The sequence below is a fragment of the Triplophysa dalaica genome, chromosome 23 (genome assembly GCF_015846415.1).
Source record: "Triplophysa dalaica isolate WHDGS20190420 chromosome 23, ASM1584641v1, whole genome shotgun sequence".
Taxonomy (NCBI): domain Eukaryota; kingdom Metazoa; phylum Chordata; class Actinopteri; order Cypriniformes; family Nemacheilidae; genus Triplophysa; species Triplophysa dalaica.
The window spans coordinates 6,081,963-6,097,044 of NC_079564.1; the positions used below are offsets into that span (position 1 = coordinate 6,081,963).

General features: G+C 36.7%; 2 protein-coding genes across 2 annotated transcripts; both read right to left on the bottom strand.

Annotated features, from left to right (window-relative positions):
• Positions 1–770: 770 nt before the first annotated feature.
• On the bottom strand, positions 771–4,820 carry hhatlb (hedgehog acyltransferase like, b). The gene is made up of 11 exons (XM_056737622.1): positions 4,795–4,820; positions 4,130–4,184; positions 3,924–4,037; positions 3,653–3,847; positions 3,105–3,314; positions 2,415–2,586; positions 2,193–2,337; positions 2,073–2,108; positions 1,789–1,990; positions 1,421–1,562; positions 771–1,275 (listed from the first exon to the last, which is right to left on the bottom strand). The coding sequence occupies exons 1-11, from the start codon at positions 4,818–4,820 to the stop codon at positions 1,046–1,048; spliced, it is 1,527 nt and encodes a 508-aa protein (XP_056593600.1). The 3' UTR covers positions 771–1,045.
• Positions 4,821–7,321: 2,501 nt separating this feature from the next.
• On the bottom strand, positions 7,322–13,162 carry gars1 (glycyl-tRNA synthetase 1). Its single transcript, XM_056738333.1, has 17 exons — positions 12,859–13,162; positions 11,456–11,557; positions 11,241–11,343; positions 10,965–11,106; positions 10,769–10,857; positions 10,484–10,560; positions 10,231–10,376; positions 9,979–10,128; positions 9,730–9,892; positions 9,484–9,648; positions 9,285–9,393; positions 9,043–9,187; positions 8,803–8,888; positions 8,298–8,407; positions 8,100–8,193; positions 7,826–8,016; positions 7,322–7,722 (listed from the first exon to the last, which is right to left on the bottom strand). Exons 1-17 carry the CDS (start codon positions 13,114–13,116, stop codon positions 7,597–7,599), a joined length of 2,256 nt encoding a protein of 751 aa, XP_056594311.1. The 5' UTR covers positions 13,117–13,162; the 3' UTR covers positions 7,322–7,596.
• Positions 13,163–15,082: the final 1,920 nt, after the last annotated feature.

The window sequence follows — 15,082 nt, forward strand, 5'->3', positions numbered from 1 at the left end:
AGCATAAAGGGCACTAAAGTGGACAGCTAACTGTCGCATATTAAACGCATACTGACCTTATAGATAATCTTTTTTTATCTATTTGAAATTCCCTATAGAGCAATAAACAGAAAAAAGAAAAAATCCACACTCATGTTGTCACAAATTCATGCATAAAAGTGTTAAATACGGAAACTTTCTTGGAGAAAAGAGACCTAAACAATAAGAGATACACAATGATGAGGAGACATTCACATTCATTCATTTTTACCTTTAATGTACATCACTAATTCATTTCATAAACTTTGTGATCTTAAGTTTGTAGTTAAATTTGCACATCATTTCATTTGCAGTCTGAACACATGCATGTTTTACTTTTAAGCAGTGTTGGGTAAGTTACTCTGAATAAGTGATGAATTACTAGTTACTAATACATATTCGACTAGTGAAATTAGATTACTGTGCAAATTACTCCAAAAAGTATTTAACTTTATATATTACTTTCTATATCCTACATCATGCGTGATAAGAATTGATTCAAGTATGGAAATGAAACGGCTTATTTAATTAATTCAAATAAATAACTACATTTATTATTCTTATTAACTGACCAAAGTATACAAATGTGAGGAGACATTAAAGCATACATTTTAAAGTTAGAATTATTACTTGAATTGAATTGAATATATAACAGTATTTAGTTCAATTACATCAGAAGTAACTCTAATTAAATTACAGAAGAATAAAAGTAATCCCTTACTTTACTTTTTCAAGGGGAAAGAAATTAAATTACAGTAACTATTTGCTTAGTAACTAGTTACACCAAACACTGCTTTAAAGAAAACTTTGAATATTTGCCAGAAGTATTTCACCTAAAACTACATTAAAACATTTTTTGTAAGAAAATCCTTCCACTAATTTTCTCAAAACAACAATGTATCTGTAACACACATCTGTCAAAAGCAGCCAATGAATGTTGACCAAACCTGTAAAATTTCAAACTTTTCAAAAAAAGGACCACAAGTAAGCCATGAAGTAACTGAAAAGATTAACATTCATCTAATCTCTACTCTGCTTTCTCCTTTGTGTCCACAGGCTGGGCGGCAGCAGCATCTATCTGGGTGGTACTGGGAACTGTGGTGGTGGTACTGGGTGCATTTGTGGGTGGAGGAACAGGGGCAGGTGGGGGGATTGGGTCTGGATCATCAATCATAGCCTGTCTTCTTTCCATTTCCTTAATCAACTGAATCAGGCAGTAGGTAACAAACATCACAGTGATGGTAGTGAAGGGAAAACCTGTCAATAACAAGAAGGTGTTTTGATTTTAAAAAATATAAATAAAAAAAGTCTACCAAAATTTCGAATTACAAATGTTTTGTGACTTGTTAATGATTTATTCATTATTATATAAGCATAATATTATATAATTAAAATGCATTACCTTTAAGTAACAATCTCTTAGCCACAAGCTTTGCAAAATCAAGACCGCTCAGGGCCAAAACGTTGTAGAGAACAATCGTCCAGAAGTTAAAGGTATTAAGCACAGCCCTTATTCTGCGGGACATTGATTCAGATAATGCCATCTGTGGGTAAGAAAAAACAGTTCCGGAAAAGATTTTGAACTAGAAGAGTTCACCTACAATTTCACCATTAGCCACTAGAGGGAGCACTGATGTTTCATATACCCAGGAAGGACACACAAACAGATACATAAAAAGATGAATTGCACATTGCTGTGCATATTAAAAATACTACAACACTCATAAAGATACATTTTCTAGTGAAATACTGTATTTTTAACTTAATCACCTCGATAGAAATAAAGGGCTCCATGGTGAAGAACTTGACGGTCCATAATTCTAAATTAAGGCCAAAGCAGTTTAGAAAAGCCCAGATGAAGACTACCCAGCTCGGGCCAAGCCAGACGGTGGCAACACCAAACGTGCACAGAGATGCGATCAGCTCATCCAAAAGGTCATCATGTTTCCCTCCAAGATAGTTATAGACATATCTGTGGAGATGACATCATCAAGCGAACAATTCCAGCGATAAAATAATTTCACAATAAACGTTTAAGAAACGATCAATCATACTTGCAGAGCCAGTCGTTGATTCCTCGATCAAAGTGTCTGGATGCAAAAAAAAAGAAAAATATTTTTGACAAATAAATTGTTTTTTTAATGGGAATCCAATTTTAAACCCAAAATGCTTACGTCTCAGAGAACACATAAAGCATAGTGATGCATTTTGGCGGTCTGGGAGGGTCCAGATGATCCAGTCTTGACACTGTGTTTATCACCCCGAACATCACAGCTGCTTTCACCCAGTCATACACCAGAGTGAAGTAGGCCAGTCCGACTGTAGTGAAACAGAGGTATTGAGAAAGAGCTCCTTTGGAATAAGTGTTTGTATACACTGTACACGTACACACTTACTTAGTGCCCAGTCAGAGATGTGTTTGAGGAGCTTCATGTCACTGGGTATAGTCAGAAAGTACATGAAGTGAAAGATGATTGCGACTATAGTAATGACCGCTAGGTGCAGCAGGGCTTGGATGGAGATATTCCACATCTCCCCTTCCTTCCTGCTAAGGTTTGGTTTATTGACCTGGTGAAGTCAAAGAGGAATGTTTTACATTATGCTAGAAATAAATCAGATTCAGAGAGCAAACGCATCACAGCGGAGATTTCTTTACATTTACAACATCTTCAGACATTAATAAGATTAACGGGCGAACAAATAAAACTTGCTGAGGTCGCCAATGTCTCCAGACACAAAGATCTCACAATTGTCTCTATTGGAGTTTTAAAGGATATCTCAACATTTATAAGAACCGAGCTCAGATCTGAAAGTCAATATTATTGAAGATCTCAATATAATTTTAAAGATTTATTTGATTATTTTTAAGGCCCATAGTCTATTTTAACAGTCTCATTTGTTTCTGTTTTTTTTATATTAAGATTAATATGTTAGTAGCAACCTCAGAGACCGAGATAATCCCTAATATAAGCAAATACATGAAACGCAACCGAGAACCCCATCCAATCTCCTAAAATATAAACATGAAAAGTGAAAATTTGGAAATTAAAATAAAGAAATCCACAGATCAACTTGTAGTTAGAGACCTGAATGTAGAACTTGTCGAAGGTCATGATGGGCCCGAAGTAAAAAAAGGGAAGGTAAAAGTTGTACTTGAGCAGCTCCAGGATGCTGTAGTTTCCATCCTTCCTCTCACAGTTATCAAGAGCGAAGCTCATGCAGCGCATGATGGTGAACCCACAACCACCGTAGAACAAGATAGGACGAAGCTCGAAAGAGCCGCTAACAAATCCTGCCTGCAAGATAGAAAATGTCATTGACCTCTGTTTTTACCTCAAACCCTAAAGGTCCTGCATGCAGGTACTCTCTTAAAAAAAGGTACTTCAAAAGGTCCTTTGATGTCATAGAAGAACCTTTTGATTTCAGAAAGAACCTTATACATCTGAAGAACCTTTCCGTTTCAAAAAAAGTTATTTGACTGAATGGTCAAAAAGGGTTCTTCGATGGCATCGCTGTGAATTTAAGCACCTTTATTTTTGAGAGTGTATGTGTTTGACACAGTCTGAGCGAAACTCTATATATGACATCCTTTTTTATATAATATCGCAAATCGTTGTTTTAAGTAAAGATGTACCTGCCAGGAAATGAAAGGCTCCATTTTAAAGGTGGCCAGTGTTGTGAGACCGGCCGCAAAGCAGAGCCACCTGAGCTTAACCAGAGAGATGCTGTACAACAGCACACAGTGAGAGAGGATGAGAGTGACGTACGCCCAGCCCATACTGGTGAAAACGGCCAGCATACCGTACGCCATGTAAACCACCGCTTTGTACTATGGGACGGGAGAAAATGCGACGTCAGAAAGGTAAGCCAGACAACAACAGAAATAATGTGGAGTTGAGAGGAACCTGAGGAGCCAGCATAGAGCAGATCTTGGCAAAGAGCACATGACCTGAGAGAGCAAAGATGATGTGCTCTCTGAACGTGGAGAACCACATCATCCATTCGATGTCAGCCGTATCCTGAAGGACAGAATTCATTATTCAGTCAAGCTTATAGTGAATAGTGCAGAAAAGTAAAAGGCTGGCAATATGATGGTTTGGAAATATCTCACCATTTTTCTGCCAAAGTAGTACCATCCTGGCTGAACGGTTGTCTTGAAGGCTTTTCTGTTGGAATTTGCTGGTTATGCGGTAGAGTCATTTAGTGCTCAATTTATTATTAAAAATGATTCAATAATAAGTCAGTTAAAGTCAACAGGTATCAAAATGAATCTTACTTTATTTCAGAGGATGTCATTTAGAAGGAAAATTTTTTGGATGAACGATCCCTTTAATGTATTCAGTATGTATTTGGCCATTTTTGTTGTGTGTTTTTTTCGGGTGTACAGTAATAAACACAGCGAACCACAATAAAACCTCTCTCGCTCTCTGGTCATTTGGTCTCTCATTCTTTGGTGTATAAATACTGAAACATGACCCCCTATGCGTACTTTGCATAGCTTTCTGCAGCTTGCTGCTATCTTTCCCTCATATACAGTACACAGGAGTAATAATTATGTGCCTCATTAGGAATATATCCATCGTTCACAATGGCTTAAAACGTGTTTTAGACGGACGTTCCTCTGAAAATGTATGGGAAATGTACAGTAGAGGACTACACAATGACACATTGACCTTAGTAGTTTATATATACTTACAGCTGGACACATCAAATATCCATCTGGTAGTCCAGAGCATTGCCAAACACAGCACTACATTGTAAACGTAGAGCTCATACCTGGGAAGAGCTGCTTTGATTCCCATGGTGCACAGCACAACCTAAATAAAGAAGTTTTGGGGGAAAAACACTTAAAATATAAAGTGAATCAGTTATGCTAAGGGTGTACAGTGGCCCAAGAAGTATTTGGACACATTATAAATATTAAATGTCATTGCTTTAGAGACAACATATAAAAATGGCAGGTGCAAATAAATGATGCTGCAGTTTTTCTCAGAGCTTCATTTTGCCCAAATACAAACACATTATTGATGTCCACATATTTGAAACTATAGTAATTAGAAATCTATGGGGGGAAAATGGAAAGTAAACTGTTTTAGACAATATTTCCAAATGCATGAAAGAATCATCATTGTAGATATTTTAATGACTTACTCAACACTCAAACCAGTTGGATCTCTTTAGAGTTTTCCACTGATTTGAATTCTGTGCGCAGGAAACATCTTCACTATGCTCCTATTTTTAACTGGGCTATTTTTTCTTCCACTCATTGTATCGACTGAAGCATCACACTCTGGTCACGTTTACATTTCAGCTAAATCTTTCATCTTTGTCAAGACCTGATGATTATTTAATCTGCTTCTCTACCTTGAGAGGTAGTTTAAAGAAATGACGTAATCTTCAATCTGGCCTGATTTGTCTTCATGGTTATTATTATGGAATTGTATAATAGTTTTGAATATTGGGACCTACAGAGCCACACAAGGTAAAATATCAAAGAGTCATGCTGTAAGATCAAGTCTATATCTGATATTTGAATTGGTTGCATGTTAGTGGGTCATGCGGTACACGTAGCTGCATTAGAACTCTTAGAAACACCTGTTGTACTAACCTTGAGTGCAGCAATGTCACTGTTACCCAAAAGGCCCTTTGAATCAGTGAAAAATCCCCTTTAACTTAAAATAAGCACAATAATGTAAAAAGATTAGACAAAGCAGAACTAATGCATCTGTCTTTGTAAGGCAGGGGGGCGTCAAACTGACCGTGGGGCAGTTGCAGACAGTTAAAGGTGAATGACAAATGTATTTATATTCATTTGTAGCATAGGGGGCGGACCCATTGTGTTTAGATGCATCAATAGAAACACAACACTGTAACTTACGATATTAATGCAAATGTTATTCTTTTATTTATATTAAATAATAAAACGTACTTTTAAATAGAAGTCATATAATTTATAATTATTTTATGCCACAATAAATTTAAAGTATGTTACAATTCAAGCTTAACCGATGTGGGGTATTAACTCTGTCGGGTATAATGGTATTGGTTTTTGTTACCTATAACCAACCTGTTTTTAAAATATATGACAGAACAATAAGATGAGACCAATTTGTAAGATACAAATAAACGAAGGTCATATAGAGAAGACATGTTACCACAAACAAGAACAAGCTGTTACTTTTTCATTTGCTCAGGAATATAAGCCTCAGTAAATCATAAAGCAATTTAAACATTAACATATTTACATTCACAAAGCATAGCTAATATAAATGTAATTGTTTACCTCAGTCGCTACAGCATTGTTCTAGCAACCCAAAGGTCATGAGTTTGATTCCCAAATGGGCAATTTCAGCGGTATGGATGTGACATTTTCAGTCAAATTTGAAATATAAATTCTGAGAGGATGTATTTATTACCAATATATTGAACCATCTGTTTATATTTTACTGAACCCTTGGTGATAGAGTTCAGACATTAGAAAAATGCAAGTCTTTGCATAAGTTTTCCATTTTAAAAGACATATTATGGGATGGAGAAAAAAGGATGAAAATGTCTTAGTGACAATTTACTTTGTAGGATTTTTGTAAATGTGTTAACCAGAAGCAATCATATTCAACAAATTGACCATAGTCCCAATGCTTAAATCTTTTTGTGCCCATTTATGAAGAGTATGGATTGTTATGGATGTGTCACTTCTCTTATCTGACTATGGAAAACTATGCTTTAAGAAAATGCTTTAAAAACTTTAAAAGACTTCTGGGTGTGTATTTAAACCACAGAATATTGACATCTGATCAGTATGGCGAAACCCTTTGGTAAAAACTAGACTACTAAGGCTGCAGATATTTGCACAAAATTGCCCAAATGTATAAAACGGCACTCTTTGCTCATAACGGAGATCACTTTTATAGGTGCCATAATACAACTTTATTTATTTTAAGCAGCAAGATGTCTATCAACCATTAATAAAAGTCCAGACCTCAAGCATACGTACACGTAGCTCCACAGCTGTTTCTGTCAGGGTCAGTACTGCTTTTGGAAGATATAAGCCTGTAGTTGAAAAACATTTAAATATACACCTATCCTTTATAAATGTAAAAGAACTTGAATTCTTACCTGGCATTACAAATGATCTCTGCTTTTAAATAATTACACAAAACAGGGGCATAAAACAGGTTCGGAAAATCTATTTTTTGCAAGTTCTACGCCACCATGTGGTCAATATTCAATACATTTTAAAAAGTTTGTAGCATTACTAGTGCAGTGTACTTGCTTGGGAAAAATATAAACACTGAACACACACTTAAGGGTCCAGAAAGTGCTGGCTTGATTTATTTAACCATATTTGTTATTCATGTCTTACATGTATCAGCCCACATACAGGAATGATAAAATCCTTTTACTAGTACATCAAAGTCCTCGCTTTAGGTCCTTATATATAGATTCCTTGAGTTTTAAGGGTGAACTTCATTGCAGTTTTTCCAGTTGCATGGAACAAAACATGTGCACAGATCCTATGAATGAAATGCAAAAATGTCCATGTCTGAAAGAGGCATACGTGTCGGAGGCACAGACAATCTACTCCTCTGCGGTCTCCTTCTTGCTTGTTTCCTGACCCTCAAAGACAGGGTACTTGCCTTCCACCTCCATCCACGTGATTGTACCGTTGGCCAGATCACGAATGATTTCTGGCAACTCGCGGACCTGGATTTAAAAGCGTACACATCAGCAAAAGGCTCAGCATGCTTGTTTGCGTAAATTAAATGAAGCCTCTTTAACAATAAAGATTTATGCATATGAGAATTACCTCAGCCCTGATCTGTCTCATGGAATCACGGTCTCTCAGGGTGGCTGTGTGGGGTGTCTTGTTGACCGTGTCAAAATCGATGGTGATTCCGAATGCCACACCGATCTCATCTGTTCTGGCATAGCGCCTTCCGATAGATCCTGAAGAATCGTCCACCTTGTGAGAGACGCTATTCCTGGTCAGAGCTTCGGCTGTAGAGCAAAACAACGCGTTAATGTTTTGCATAATGTTGATACAAATTGTTCGAACACTGTTAATAAATCACGTTACTCACATAATTCTCGAACGAACGGCATGAATTCCTGATTTTGGCTTAGTGGAAGGACGGAGCATTTGTAGGGTGCGACAGTGGCAGGGAAGCTGAAAAACTGAGAAACACCGAAAGTAGCTAGGATAAGTACAAATAAAAACACAAACATAAAATTGATGTAAAATATGTAATGATTATAATATTAGAATACATTGTTTTTACCGTTCTTTGTTCGTCACCCTCTCTGATGCGGAATGTGTGCTCGAAGATGGAGTACATGATTCTCCCGATGCCGAATGAGGGTTCGATCACATTAGGAACAACCTCTTCAACTGCGGGAGCATAAAACTTTGTAAATAATGAATTCTTAAGTGAATTAAAGTGATAGTTTGCCCAAAAATGAATTTCATCATTTACTCACCCTCTTGTCTTGTCAAACCTGTGTGACTTTCTTTCTTCTGAAGTACACAAAAGAAGATATTTGGAAGAATGTTGGTAACAAAACAACATCGGTACACAATGACTTGCATTGGTTTTGTGTCCATACAATAGAAGAGAATGGGTACCACCGTTGTTCGGTTACCAACATCCTTGAAAATATCTTCTTTTAAGTCATACAGGTTTGAAAATGATGACAGAATTCAAATTTTTGGACGTACTATCACTTGAAGTTCAAACATGTCATTTTATTTTTATGCTGACAAGAAGACAGTATTCAGCGTCTCACCGTGCAGGGTCTTCTGGAACCTCTTCACGATCACCATGTCCTTGGTGAGTTTGAAAGTCTTGCCCTCAGTCTCAATGGTGAACTCACTGAGGCGATATCAAAGAAACCAGTAAATGGAAAGAATACGTGTTCATTTTTTGATGATACAATTGATCTTCATGTACAATCTGCTAGTACTTACAGGAATGGATTGCAAACAGCAATTTGCAGGTGTATGTATATGTTAAAGTTGACATTTACCCATTCTCATTGAGAAGTTTCTCCTGCTCGGTGATAAAGCATTCATCACAGATGGCAAGGTACTCCATTGCAATCTTGGCATCCTTCTTATACGCTTTGCCAATGGCTCCTTTGTTTGGCTCGAACTGAACAACATTTACGACTTTGTGTGAAACAGTTAAGGAAGGTTGAACAATGTAATCTCTAAACGCAAGAACTATAAGCAACATTTGTGTATAAAGTGGTGAAGAAATGGAAGGATATGGGTTCCTTTAAGGGTTTCTCAGCAACCAGAGGGACTTTGGTGGCCCTTGCATGGCACAAAAGATCATAACATGAGCGATCAGCACAGCCTACGATCTCAATCCATCCCTAAAACACAGAATTGCACAAACGAAACACAAATGAAAACCTGGTCAAGTCAGAACGCTGGGGAAGATCAACAAACAAAGCTAAACTTACATAAGAGGTTTTGGTCTCAGCATCCCAGCAGTCGCAGGCGTAGTGGGCCATCTCATTATCCATATGCTGACGGAAACGAAGCTTGTCCTTCGCCACGCCCACTTTGACCAGATAAAGGTAGATCCTTCCAATAAAGTAGCCCAAGACGGAGTTGTTGATAATTCCCTATAAAATACAAAGAATTTTTAGTACAACTGCGATTCATGTTCAGACAATGAACAGAATTAACAGAAGGTCATTCCTGACCTGCTCCACTGCGTCTCCCAGTCTCATTATTTGGGCGGACTGCCCACTGGTTTGTGCTTTGGAAGAGTAAAGTATGATATCCAAATCGGCAACGTTGGAGAACTTGGAATGAACCTTTTCATTCGGGTCTACAAAGTGCTCAATCTCCGCCATTGTAAACTCTCTAAACAAGAAAAACGTTACATTACTACATTATTATATCCGATAAAAACACTCAAATTTCTAAAAAGGGGTTGTTTATAATCACACCTGACACGAATTAAACCAGAGCGAGGAGAGATTTCGTTTCGGAAGGAGTTTCCGATCTGGGCTGCAGCAAATGGCAGCTTCCCCTGATTGAATTCTAAGAGACGTTTGAAGTTGAGGAAGATTCCCTGAGCAGTTTCTGGCCTTAGATATCTAGACACACAATACAAACCAAATCAACTCTAGGGTATCATACATCCTCAGGTATTTTACAACATTGATGACCAAAACCAGATAGGTGGCATCAAAACGTACCCTGTCATGTTACCGCTGGGCCCGATGGATGTTTGGAACATAAGGTTGAATGAGATGGGAGGCGATAGATCATTTCCTGTAATGGGAGACTTGACGTTGTATTGCACAAACAAATCTGCCAACTCCTGCTGAGTGTAGTTATCCATCTGATAGAGAAACAACACAAAAGAATGAGCAATACACCTATATTCCTACAGTATATGTTTAACATTGCTTTCTATAATGAGAAATATCTCTAAGATGTATGATGTACCTGAGTTATAACACTGTCCATCTCACTTTTCTTTTCTGCTGAACATTTCTTGTCACTCATTAATTTCTGTAGATGAGCTAAGACAACAAAACAAACATCATAAACAACGTTTTCACTTTTAAACAGGGATTCACCTGAATATATAGCAAATGAAGACAGACATTTAAACCAAAAATATACAAACATTACCGTTTAGCCAACTTTCCATTTATAATGTCGTCTGTCAGTAGATCAAAGTGTGACTAAACCTGTCAAATAAACCTGGACAGCAGGTAAAGGATGTACCTTTAAGGAGATGGTCAGCTCGGAAACACTCTCCATTTTTCACATCCTTAACCATGTAGTCTGCAAATTTGTCCACATGCCCTGATGTCCTTCAATGGAACACACAAAAATAATAAATGAAAGCTTCTCAAGAGACAGGGACCGTCTGATGAACTTATGCAGTTTTTAAAGGTCGAGCGGAAAGAAAAACACTCACTTCAGAACAGGTTCTGGTGTGAGCATGGTGCAGTCGATCTCTAAAATCTGCTCCTCCTGGATGAAGTGTTGCCTCCAGACCTGCAGAATGTTGTTCTTCAGAGCGCAACCCACAGGGCCGAAATCATACAGACCACTCACGCCTTTAACAGAGACAAATAAATGTTTTATTTACAATAGTAAAGCAATCATATTTACAACTCAGCCGAAGCTTTAAGATAAACTGTTTCTAAATAAAATCAATGTGTGTGAATTATTGTCAACACAAGAAACAAACCTCCATAAATGGCAAATGCTTGATCATAAAAGAACCGCCTTTTCAGAGTATCTTCCATCTTTGTTCTGTCCACAATGTCATCTTTGGGCTGTAAGGAAAGCTCCTGCAAAACAGAGAAAAGCGTGGTGTGTGACGACAGATATTTCTTCAAGCTAAAAATATGGGATTTCATTGAATACTAGAAAATCTTTCAACTGCATAACAACTGTGCTCACCTTGGCCTCAAGGATTCTCTTGCGAGCTTTGAGTTCTGCTACAGCCTTGGCGATGTCAACATCAGGAGCATTTTCTGTCTTCAACTGACGCACAAGTTCACCCTATGAAATGAAATAAACAACCATCAATAAACTCATTTAGTACAATTGGTAGAGCATCCCATTGGACATGCATTGCTATAAACAAATTTTAATAAATACATCTTGAAAGTATTGTGTATAATTTTGATCATATTACGTATACTATGGGGCTGTAATTGACCCTGGTTATGAAGAAGTATTCATAGGAATGTTTGTAACATAGTTGTGTTAGTTTGTAACATAGTTGTGTTAGAGGAGTTATACAAATAATGATAGAATCAACATACTTATGGAATGATTGTTTTCATGAAAATATTATAATCATTTTCATCAAGCATAGCACAAATTTCAGATCTCAGCAATACAAAATCCAGTGATGTTTTAAAGGCCTGACCCAGATAAACCAAATTTGATGATGTCATATGTCAAACTTATGATACTTTATAGAGCAAGTTATTTTTAAAAACTGAGTAAAGGTTAAAATTCCACCATTAGATACAAACCTTGTTGCCTAGAAATAATGGTGGCAGAAAAGAACAATTGGATAATAAAAATAAGAGATAGCGGGAATATACCTGATTGGTTACGAAAGGAAAGACCTCTGAGAAGTTTCACTATAACTATAGGCTGGAAAACACCCAGATGTTTTCAGAATGACTTGGGACATCTCACTTTGTTTGACATGAACAAATAAAGTTAACTCTTTGACACCTGGACCTTCTTTGTTTGAGCAATTTTTTTAACTGCAAGATCAACATTTTCCACATCAAAAGCAATTTAAGTCGCTTTAAAGATCAATAGGCAACATTCTGTAAGTGTTATGCAAGACAGCATTTTTGGCCATCATAGACACATTCACAATGATGCTGTCTAGACAGTTTGCTGTGTGTTGTGACATCGCGATTCTTTAGTTCAGAAACTAGAATCAGGGCTGAAGTGCAACGAATGAATCTCAGAGGTTTCCTTTATTTTGGCTCAAACACAGTGCGTGTGTGTGTGTGTGTGTGTGTGTGTGTGTGTGTGTGTGTGTGCATGGTTGTGTTTCACTCCACCCTCAGTCAGTCTATGTCAGACAGGCTCATATTGAACGTGGCACTGACAAGACTAGCCGAATCATGCAACAGTATAAACACTAAATAAAACGATTCTGCTCTTCCTGAAATATCACCTTTGCGACGATACACAATAAGAAGAAAATATTTTTTTGATATTTTTCATAATTTGGGACGCATCGGAATAATGAATCAAGGCCATCATCATGTTTAAATGGCGAATGTGCGTTTAATGAAACAACATAATAGTACTTTGCATAGAAGTATTACCTGCTCCTTCACTGCCAGCCTCAAAGGAGCCAAAATCTCTTCAATATTGCCATCCATATTCTGCCCGTCAGATATTTCCTGCCACAAGCGTGTCTTTTTCTTCTTACACAAGCAGGTCGACAGAGAGATCGGTCTGACCGGAGGAGAAACCCACAGACGTATCGGACTGAATCTAGTCTTCGGAACCAAGCGGACGGTGAGGGTCTGTGTTCCGGTCCTGAAGAGAAGTGCTGATGTTAGGCTCCGCAGAGACAGCATGGACCGAAAGGAGGAGCACCGAATCGCGGAACAGAATGATGAAATCCTCAGAAAAGAGTAAGTGAGCCCACGGTTTCAGGCCAACACTTTCGTCATTTTTACAGTGAGTGGTGTTTATTAGTAATGGCAGATTCGCAACTCTTGTTTTTACATTTTTTACTTGATTTTTTTCACTAAGTTATTGTCCTGTAACTAACATTGTTTCATTTTATTACACTTAACGAAGGTCCAATATTATATAAATATAAGTAATTTCGAAAAAAAGTTGCAATTTTGGACACTTGTTTAGTTCTGTAAAAACATGATGATGTATGCACAGTTTATATTATCTAATAAATATATATTGCAATAATATCAGAAATATACATTAGATAGAATTAATATAACATTTTACTTCGGTGCTGTACTGGAATATAAAAATGTCACAAGGTGCAGTACTTGAATATAAACATTTCCCTGTGACAAAGTACAGCTAATACACCAAATGATGAATTATGTAACCATCAAGATCTGAGTAAATCAGCATATTAGTATTAACAGTGTTATGAGTTATATGATATATGAAGTTATTAATCATTGAAAGGTTAGTGTCAAGACATTAATTGAGACTAAAAAGCTTCCAAGCAAAATCCAATAATGAGAGACATAAAATATTGTTCATAATGAACTTTTCCAATCATTCTTATCTCTTATACGGAAACAAGTTAGATTTAGATTGTAAATGCACATTTTTGCTTTAATCACTTCCTGTTATCCTTTTTCAATGTAAAGTGTAATTTCCCAAACTTAGTTTTAAAACGGCATATACATTCAAGCATGTCTGCTCCCTTATCTCGTAAGGCTCCAGTTCATAATAAAGTGTCACAATATTAATTCCAGAATAAAATGATTGATAACACGTTTTGATAATTTGTGACAACTGTTTAGTAATAAGAGTAATTTAGTTGGATTTTGCAAATGTTGTTGCAGTGATCATTCTTTCACACATTAAACACTGAAAGGATCCATTAGAGCATAATTAGATAAAATAATTGCTCTGTTATGATGATATAAATCACCTCCTCCAAATACTTGTACCTACTAAATGAATCATTTATGCTGTAGTGTTGTTCATACTTCAAGTCATATAGATAAAAGAATTTGCTAAATAAATGACAATTAAGCTTTTGTCCACAATCCTCTATAAGCAGATATAATATGGCAAAATAATTAGTTGAGGATATGATGCAATATGAGTAACGGGAAAACACTAGATGGCGCTCTTAGTACAGGTTTCTCTAGTCCGAGCGTAAACAACGAGCAATTAAAACAAATATAACAATTTGCTAGTCCCCCACGGGGTGTCAGTATTGGCATATTTTAATCATTTAAACGCACCGTAAATTCAGTGAAATTCAGTGATTTATTCTGTATGTATGACCACAAGGTAAGAACATACACATGTATACATTACACCTTTTCTATATACATTTTTTCTAAGTGTATATATTATTGTTATTATTATTATCAGCCTAGTTGTATTACAAATGCTTGTTCAAATTAATATTTTGAATAGACCTTTTTTTTGAAAGGTAGACAGTTTTACACTGTTTTAGTTTAGTTTTAGTTTTTTTATTTAATTTAAGGCCCATGTTTATACTTACACAGGTCAACAAGCAAATATGTTATTCGTGTGACGCAACCGTTTGATGGACTGTAAAATTAGTTGAGGTGAAGACTGTCACGTACTTCTCTTATTAAACATTGAGATCAACCATCCACCTTCATAAAATATTTAGCAGCTCTCCCACCTCTCTCTCTCTCTCTCTCTCTCTCTCTCTCTCACTGTCTCCATTAAAACGTTTCTGAAATCTCAGGAAATTCTCTATAAACAGCGAAATCCTTTCATGTGGTAATAGGTGGGAATGGAAACCATAAAATTAGATCCGAAAAGTGGGCATTTTTATATAAATCTCTCATCTCAAAA

What these genes read in the sequence shown, in the direction of transcription:
- hhatlb (XM_056737622.1), bottom strand. Translation starts at nt 4,820, where the DNA reads ATGGGAATCAAAGCAGCTCTTCCCAG. An exon ending in ACTACTTTGGCAGAAAAATG is followed by an intron (nt 4,038 to 4,129) that starts GTGAGATATTTC and finishes TCTGTCCTTCAG; the next exon opens with GATACGGCTGACATCGAATG. An exon ending in TAAGAGATTGTTACTTAAAG is followed by an intron (nt 1,276 to 1,420) that starts GTAATGCATTTT and finishes TGTTATTGACAG; the next exon opens with GTTTTCCCTTCACTACCATC.
- gars1 (XM_056738333.1), bottom strand. Translation starts at nt 13,116, where the DNA reads ATGCTGTCTCTGCGGAGCCTAACATCAGCACTTCTCTTCAGGACCGGA. An exon ending in TGGGAGACGCAGTGGAGCAG is followed by an intron (nt 9,649 to 9,729) that starts GTCAGGAATGAC and finishes TGTATTTTATAG; the next exon opens with GGAATTATCAACAACTCCGT. An exon ending in GCCGTTCGTTCGAGAATTAT is followed by an intron (nt 8,017 to 8,099) that starts GTGAGTAACGTG and finishes TTTGCTCTACAG; the next exon opens with CCGAAGCTCTGACCAGGAAT.